This window comes from Helianthus annuus, chromosome 14 (genome assembly GCF_002127325.2).
Source record: "Helianthus annuus cultivar XRQ/B chromosome 14, HanXRQr2.0-SUNRISE, whole genome shotgun sequence".
Lineage (NCBI taxonomy): Eukaryota > Viridiplantae > Streptophyta > Magnoliopsida > Asterales > Asteraceae > Helianthus > Helianthus annuus.
The window spans coordinates 111,143,775-111,152,405 of record NC_035446.2 but is presented as its reverse complement, the minus strand read 5'-3'; the positions used below and the strand labels follow the sequence as shown (position 1 = coordinate 111,152,405).

At 37.5% G+C, this 8,631-nt stretch overlaps 2 protein-coding genes across 2 annotated transcripts; one reads left to right on the top strand and one right to left on the bottom strand.

Moving 5' to 3' along the window:
- Window positions 1–2,604: 2,604 nt before the first annotated feature.
- On the bottom strand, window positions 2,605–4,484 carry LOC110905747 (protein WUSCHEL). The gene is made up of 3 exons (XM_022151273.2): window positions 3,954–4,484; window positions 3,668–3,744; window positions 2,605–3,105 (listed from the first exon to the last, which is right to left on the bottom strand). The coding sequence occupies exons 1-3, from the start codon at window positions 4,393–4,395 to the stop codon at window positions 2,743–2,745; spliced, it is 882 nt and encodes a 293-aa protein (XP_022006965.1). The 5' UTR covers window positions 4,396–4,484; the 3' UTR covers window positions 2,605–2,742.
- A 2,613-nt stretch (window positions 4,485–7,097) lies between these two features.
- On the top strand, window positions 7,098–8,405 carry LOC110907146. Its single transcript, XM_022152169.1, has one exon. The coding sequence runs from the start codon at window positions 7,098–7,100 to the stop codon at window positions 8,403–8,405; it is 1,308 nt and encodes a 435-aa protein (XP_022007861.1).
- The last annotated feature ends 226 nt before the right edge of the window (window positions 8,406–8,631 follow it).

The window sequence follows — 8,631 nt, the reverse complement described above, 5'->3', positions numbered from 1 at the left end:
CATTTAGTAACGGTTTTTAATCTATGTAAACCAAAATCAAGCGGATGAAAGTTAAGACCGAAGCAAATTGTTATGTACCACTTGGTTTGATAGATAAATAACCCGTTGAGTGGGTCAAACTCAAAAGAAAATAGCAAGAAACATGAGTAGAAATCAGATATAGAAGCTTTGCTATAATTTTCTCATATCCTTCATAGTGCAAAAGAGTACAATATAAATAAGAAAACATGTACGTGGGCAACCTTAAAAGTAGCACTAGACTAGGTAGTGGGAATCCCCACATCCTTTAATTAAGGAACACATAAAAGACTTGGTAAACTAAACAAAAGAGACGTTGGAGGAATGAACTGCAATTTCCACGTGCATTTACATGACTCCGTTCAAGCTAGGCACGTAACAATCTACCCCGCTCGAATTCACCTTGTCCTCAAGGTGAAACTGGAAAAACTTGGTGTTGCTCCATGGCGGTCGCCACTCCGTTCGTCCCGTATCATTTGGAGCAGTCATAACTAAGCGCCATGGGGGGCGCCACTCGCGTTTCCCGGTGACAACTTCATCAGCTTCTTCATCGCTTACGAAACCATAGCAAATGAATAGGGTCGAGAGACTTTTGCTTGTGTGTTCCACACGCATTGGCATGGGACCTTGACTTTGGCACCACATCTTAATTGACTTCAAGTCAGAAATGGATTTGAAAAGGGCACCACACCTTGAGTTGGGCATCACATCTCGGGTATCAAGTGAAACATGTGTAGAGTGGACCATTAAGGGCGACGGTTTTGATGATGGTGCTTGTTTTTGCGTGGGCGTTTCTATGGTTGTTGATATGGGTTTTCGTGAAAAGGTTGGTGCAAGTTTTGGTGCTAATGGGATGGTTGAACAAGCCTGTTTCGGTGGTGGTGGGACAAGAGATTGAACACGTGGTGCGGTGACAAAAATGGTTGGTGGAGATGGTAGTGTGGGTGTAACGGTTGGTGGTGGTGAGTCGGTAGCGGGTGACTGTAGCGGTGTAGAAAAAATGGGTGAAGTTGCCCATCTCCGGGACTCCTTTTTGAGAAGATCGACCATCTCAGCAATCGTTGATATGATTCGATCCAATGACTCGTTCCATTCGTGAGCGTCCATGAGGGGATCAAGACCGCTCTGATACCACTTGTTATGTACCACTTGGTTTGATAGATAAATAACCCGTTGAGTGGGTCAAACTCAAAAGAAAATAGCAAGAAACATGAGTAGAAATCAGATATAGAAGCTTTGCTATAATTTTCTCATATCCTTCATAGTGCAAAAGAGTACAATATAAATAAGAAAACATGTACGTGGGCAACCTTAAAAGTAGCACTAGACTAGGTAGTGGGAATCCCCACATCCTTTAATTAAGGAACACATAAAAGACTTGGTAAACTAAACAAAAGAGACGTTGGAGGAATGAACTGCAACTTCCACGTGCATTTACATGACTCCGTTCAAGCTAGGCACGTAACACAAATCGTTACTAACAGAATAGTTTTGATTATTGGGTCCTTAACGATATTGAATGCGTGTAAAAAAGGAATATGATCTCATGCAGCAAACAAGATAGGTGTGGGAGGAGGGGACAATTGTTAATTAAAGCTAACTATAAAAGTGATATTCGTGGGCGGAAATGGTTGATGGGTCTTTCGAAATTCAATCAGATAATTCAAAAATATCAAGAACAGGTATGTATGTTAACGTTGGAAAACAATAGCCGAAATAAACCAAAGATTTTGTAATATGTTTAGAACCATTAGAACGTTTAGTTGATACAACATCATACACTTAGTTAATTAGTGTCAGTATTAACTTAGTTACAACTGACAATGTACTTATGCCAATAGTTCTAATAGTTGGTTTTCGTTAGTAGTATTTTAGCTACTTTAATGAACCAAAGACCGTTGATCTGATGGACCAGTTTCTCTATTTCTCTTAATGAGGCAGATTTGAAGCAATTTCCAATAGCTCTAATTAAACTATGGTAATAAACCAACATGATATATGTTATCTATTTTCTAAGTGCACCTCCGCAAGGCACACACTCATTATCAAGGCTTTGTGCTTCCGACTGCTTGAGGCGATAGGTGTTACATGAGACACTTATCAAAATGGCATGAGGTGCGAACGCTTCCCATGGACAGATTTTATGGATTAAGAAGTTGTACACATAACTATTTAGTTGTGCATAGAGTTAATTAGATACTAACTTTTGATACGTGATGTACTAACTTTTGATACGTGATGATAGAAATCAGAGAAAAATATATCAAAAATTATATAAATATTTTGTGTCTTAGGCACCCTATCGCTTCTGTATGTCTCAGGTTTTTTAGAACCAATCAAGTATGTTATACATGTACATTAATACATAAACCAAACAATTTGGTTTCGAGTATACAAATCAAAAAACCAAACCATAAACCTATTTGAACGATTTTGTGAGTTTAAATCAGACCGTAAACAACCTTAATTCAACTTGTAGCATGAAAGCGTGACCAAATATATGCATACAAAATATATCTATTCATCTAATCAAACATGAAGCATTTGCTAAGATAAATAATAAAACCATATATGTACACACGATAAACGTGATTAAATAGCCCATATTCATATAATAAGATTAGCATAGCAGAGCTAATCAGACATCACCCATAGTTAGATCATCATAACTACCAAGTACTTAATTAATTACATAATTATTAATATAAATACATAAAATGATCATTAGTTATAATAACCATATGAGTTGAGACTGAGCTCAAGAGAAGCCCTCTCATCAGACCGGTACCAGCTTCCTCCAGTGTAGTAACCTCCAGTGCCTTGCTCCAATGGCAGATTTGCCGTCCTCATGCCGAAGAAATCATGATGGTTGCCGTCGTGAATCGGGAATAATGGAAGTGTTTCGATCTCAGTTGAAGGCTCTCCTTGTTCTTCATCTTGATCACGATTCTCAAACATCTCATATGTCTTTGGCTTAATTGTGTCGAAGAAGGAACACGAATCGACACTTATCCGTGATCTTGAACCGATATTCCGGCCAATTCCTCCTGTGGCCTTACTCTCTCCCGGTGGTGATATTGAACACTTCTGTATATACCCAAAGGGAGTTTTGTTATTATTTGTGACAATCATATGATATATGCTAATTTATATATTCATTTCTACAAATATATTAAATTAATCATTTAGAGAATGATCAAATATTAAAATATATTATCTTCTAATTAACAAGAATAATCAGTTTGCTAGCACAATCTCAAACATCCTATGATCAAACCCTAATTCTATAATGATCGTCCATATTTATCCCCATGATAGCTGATGCCTATGAATAAGCATAATAATAATTTAATTAAGGAGTATCTTATATATTAAATAATAAAATCAGTTTGCTAGCCCAATCTCAAACATCCAATAATTGAACCCTAATACCTTTAAAATAGCATAATAATAATTTAATTATCTTATATAGTAAATAATCAGTTTGCTAGCACAATCTCAAACATCCAATAATTAATCCCTAATTCCTTTAAAATAATGTACATTCTCATGATATTCTGATATGTAGAATAATTAATTATTTAGTTAAGGAGTATCTTGAATATTAAATGAAGTGTGTACGTGCGTGTTACAACAATAATATATGTACCCTGAAACTCTTCTCCATAGCAACAGATCCATAGCCACACCCTACACCCATCACTCCTTGTGAAGAAGAACCAACCCCTAACAAAATTTCAAGAACTCAAAATTAGCCAAATATATACAACTAAAAATACAAAATGGGTATGCTTAAAGAAACAAAAAAATGTACGAAAATATAAAATTTAGTTATGGGTATATGTTCAAAGAAACAAAAAGAAAATATAAACTTTAGTGATGGGTATGCATAACAACATAACCTAATTGAGAGAACAAACTAATATTATGAGTACCAATGTGATGAGTGGTGTAGAGTTTGTGAGGGTGAGCATAGACATGTGGTGGTTCTTGATGGTGGTAGTGGTGGTGGTGAGATGGAATCTGCATGGGGGCAGCGTTGGGAAGATGGTGGTTAATATGATCGGAGAAGTGAGACGGTGGTGGAGGAGCAGTAGGAGTGAACCGTTTCTTCTGGCGTTCACGAGCTTTATGGTTCTGAAACCAATAAAACACGTTCTTGCCTTCAATCTTGCCGTACTGTCTGAGTTGAGCAGCGATTCTCTGAATCTGATCAGCAGTTGGTGATCTGATTCCATTGTTGTAGTAGAGCTCTTTCAGTATTCTGATCTGATCACTTGTGGGTGTCCACCTAGTACTGCTTTGCCTGCATGCATAGGTGTTACTGTTTTTGTTCCCAAAATCTTGAATATCTGCTTGTTGTTGTTGAGTTTCCATGGTGTTCTTCACCAAACAAACAACAGTAACAGGTTGAAACAAAACCCTAATTACAAAACAGCTGGGGGGGGGGGGGGGGTGTCTTTAGTTGTAGTGTGTATGAGGGAGATGGTGGTACTGCAGCTGCTTATATAAAAAGAAAGGTAGGAGTTTGCACATGGAAGGTGCAGACACACAATGACACAAGAGAGAGAGAGAGAGAGAGAGAGAGAGAGAGATGATATCTGGAAGAGAAGGATTGAAGTTGACAGAGTGATGTTAAGAAAAAGGTAAGGGACAAAAGATGGACTAGAAAGGTTGCTATACACTAGGGTTTTTCTTGAGCAGTCACTTATTTCATAACTTTAAAGATATCCCTTGAGCTCAATACATCTTCAAGTCATGATGATCTCAATGTACAACTTGTGATGCATAGTCACCTAGCTACATAAAAGAAATCTAGTTGGAGAATTAAGAAACAACCATTGTAACAGTAGCATGTTGTCTACATGTTTTTCACTTTTGTAATGTAACCAATTATATATACACCATACATTAAAAGTTATATACTACAAGAACAGGGCACCTTTAGCGGCGACACCTTTAGCGGCGACATGTTAAATGTCGCCGCTATTGGTCGATCCGCGTGACAGGATCTCAAACCAAACCCTATCCGTTGATCAAAAGCATGATCTGACGCTTGGGGATTAATAACTCATTACCGGCGACGAGGATAGGGTAATAGCGGCGACAGCTAGTCTCCGCTAAAAGTAAATGTCAGAACTTTAATCCCTAGCCACACAAATCTTATCCCTGGTCAACCTCTGGTCAACCTCATTAAAGTCTTTACCGGCGACAACTGGCAATACCGGCGACAATCTGTCGCCGCTAATGGTTGAACGAACCAAACCCCTATACAGCGCCAACTTCTCCCTCCTCTTTCACTTTTCCCCCCAAAAAACCTCCGAACACCGCTGCTAACTCGCGAAAATCGTCCAAATCGGTTAGTTTCATTTTGTTTTTGTTAGATTTCTTCTCTACATTTGTTATATACATGTTATAGGGTTTAATTTTTGCTCTTTTTTGTGTATTTTTGTGTTTGTGGAAGAAATATCGGATCACCACCATCTCGAATCCGGTCACCACCATCTCGAATCCGGCACCACTTCGTCTCCTCGGTCTTCATCTCCTTGAAACTTGAAAAATACGGTTAGTTTTTTTTTTTTTTTTTTTTTTTTTTTTAAGTTTAGAAATTCTATAATTTTTGGTTTAGGTATGTAAATGTATAATTTTTGGTTTAGGTGTATGTAAGCATCTCGAATACGGTTAGTTTTTTTTTTTTTTAAGTTTAGAAATTGTATAATTTTTGGTTTAGGTGTATGTAAGCATGTATGTGTGTATGTAAGTCTATGAAGTAATGTATGTATGTAGGTGTATGTTAGTATGCCAAATGTATAATGTAGGTGTATTTGATAAAAATGTGTATATGAAAATCTATTGATTTGTGTATTTTGGTGTATGTAAGCATGTATGTGTGTATGTAAAGTCTATGAAGTAATGTATGTATGTAGGTATATGTTAGTATGCCAAATGTATAATGTAGGTGTATTTGATAAAAATGTATATATGAAAATCTATTGATTTGTGTATTTTGGTGTATGTAAGCATGTATGTGTGTATGTAAGTTTATGAATGTATGTATGTAGGTGTATGTTAGTATGTAGGTGTTTATAAATGATGAACAATTGTGCATGTAAATGTTTGTAATTGGTGAAAATGTGTATGTTATTATGTATGTTTGTATAAAATATGCAAATGTGTATGTAAGTAAGTATAAATTTTGTGTTTTTGGTCAAAATGTGTGTTTGTAGGTATGTATGTGTACGTATGTAAATGTGTCTTTATAAGTATGTATGTGTGTTGGTAGTATGTTTATGTGTAGGTTTGAAAAAAAAAGTTTAAGTTTGATAATTAGTATGTTTGTGTTTAGGTTTGAAAACATTTATAAAAAAAAAGGAGCTAACAAAATGAAGAACATTACATATTTAAAAAACCGTGCATGATATTGAATTCATCATTTCAAACATAACGAGCTAAGAAAACACCCAATCGAAATTGAAATCATGATTTAAAACATAACGTTCCGCCCAAAATTTAAAACAATCATTAAGAACATAACAAGCTTAAAAATTGTGCCCGTGTTTGAATTAATCATTTTAAGCATAACGAGCTTAGAAATACCCGCCCGAAATTGATTTAGAAATTAATTTCGGGTTGTCCCCATTTATCTTGGGACTGCTTTTTGAATACTTTATCTCATTTAGGATGTGAATGTGTATTACATGATTGTTTGTTTAAGAAGGATTCGGTTATCATTTTCTCTTTGCTCCTCGGTATATATATCATTACATATATACTTGGGAGCTAAGAGGAAATGCTGCCGAATTTTTCTTAAACAAACAATCATGTAATACACATTCACATATGAGATAAAGTGTTCAAAAAGTGGGTTTAGCAGCCTACCCTTGTCTTGTTAATCCTAAATTAGATTTTCTTTCAGTTGCATAATGCCTATCGATAAAAGTTGGATTGATTCCCCACGTCATTCACCTCACTACAAGCAAGGACTCGAGTCATTTATCGAGATGTGTGAAAGAGTGATAAAAAACCACGATGAAGTTAGATGTCCGTGTACCAAATGTAAAAATTCCGGCTTAAAAACTATGGCAGAAATGAAATACCATTTGCGTATTAACAATTTTTGGAAGGAATACACGAAGTGGACCTATCACAGGGACACGACTCCAATTGCAGAAGTAAACGATGTTGCGCCACAAGACGGTATGGTAAACGTTATTGAAGACATTAGGGGGGAGCGTATGGAAGAAGATACATACCTTAACCAAGAGAACTCGAATGGAGATAGTAGCGGTGTTGTTGATGATTTTGAAGACCTGGTAAAGGAAGTTGAAACAGAATTATATCCTGGTTGTACCAAGTTTTCTTCTATCGACTTTTTAGCAAAGCTTTTGAATATAAAGGATACGTACCATTTTCAAAATGAAGCAGTAGATCGACTCCTCTCGTTGTTGCGAGAGTCAATGCCAGAAGGCAACAAGATTCCCCCTTCGTATTATGTAGCTAAGAAGACATTTAAGAAGATTGGTTTGGCATATGAGATGATAGATGTGTGCACAAATGATTGTGCTCTCTTTTGGAAAGAAAACGAGTCCTTGCAAAATTGTCCCGTTTGTAATGAGAGTCGATGGGTCAATAAAGACACAAAAGGCACCAAGGTGGCTCGTAAGGTGTTACGATACTTTCCTTTGACGCCTAGACTACGACGTTTGTATTGTTCAAGGCACACAGCGAAAGATATGATATGGCATAGTACCGGACGATCGGAAGATGGGACTATGCGTCATCCAGTTGATGGATCTGCATGGCAAGACTTTGATAAAAAGTACCCAAACTTCGCGATGGAGCCACGAAATGTTCGCTTAGGGCTTGCAGCTGACGGTTTTAATCCCTTTAACAACGGTAGTGGATCCTCGACTCATAGCACGTGGCCGGTTATACTCACCACATATAATCTGCCTCCCTGGCTATGCATGCGAGAGTCCACATTCATGTTGACCTTGTTGATTCCTGGCCCTAAATCACCGGGGAAAGACATGGACGTTTTCCTTAGACCGTTAGTGGATGAGCTTAAGCAATTGTGGCAGACAGGTGTACGTACTAAAGACGCAGCAACAAACACATACTTCACAATGAAGGCGGTGTTGTTATGGACCATAAATGACTTTCCAGCCCGTAGTAGCCTATCAGGTTGGAGCGGACAAGGCTACATGGCATGCCCAACTTGTAACCAAGACACTCCTTCAATTCGTGTAACTGGTAAATGTGCTTATGTTGGTCATCGCCGGTTCTTAGATGCCAACCATCCTTGGAGAACAAGTCTCGACTTTAACGGGAGACCCGAGACACGAGACCATCCGAGACAGTTTAGCCCAGCTGACATAGAAGCTTAACTAGGTCGTTTAATTAATCGTCTACCAGGCAAGTATCCAGATTTTGGAGGTGGGAGGATAACCCGGTCAGATTTCGAGTTGAACTGCTCCAAAAGAAGCATATTTTTTGACCTTGAGTATTGGTCTTCCCTGCAGCTGAAACATAACTTAGATTTAATGCATATAGAGAAAAATGTGTGCAACAGCTTGCTCGGTACTCTTCTAATGAACGATAAGAGCAAAGACA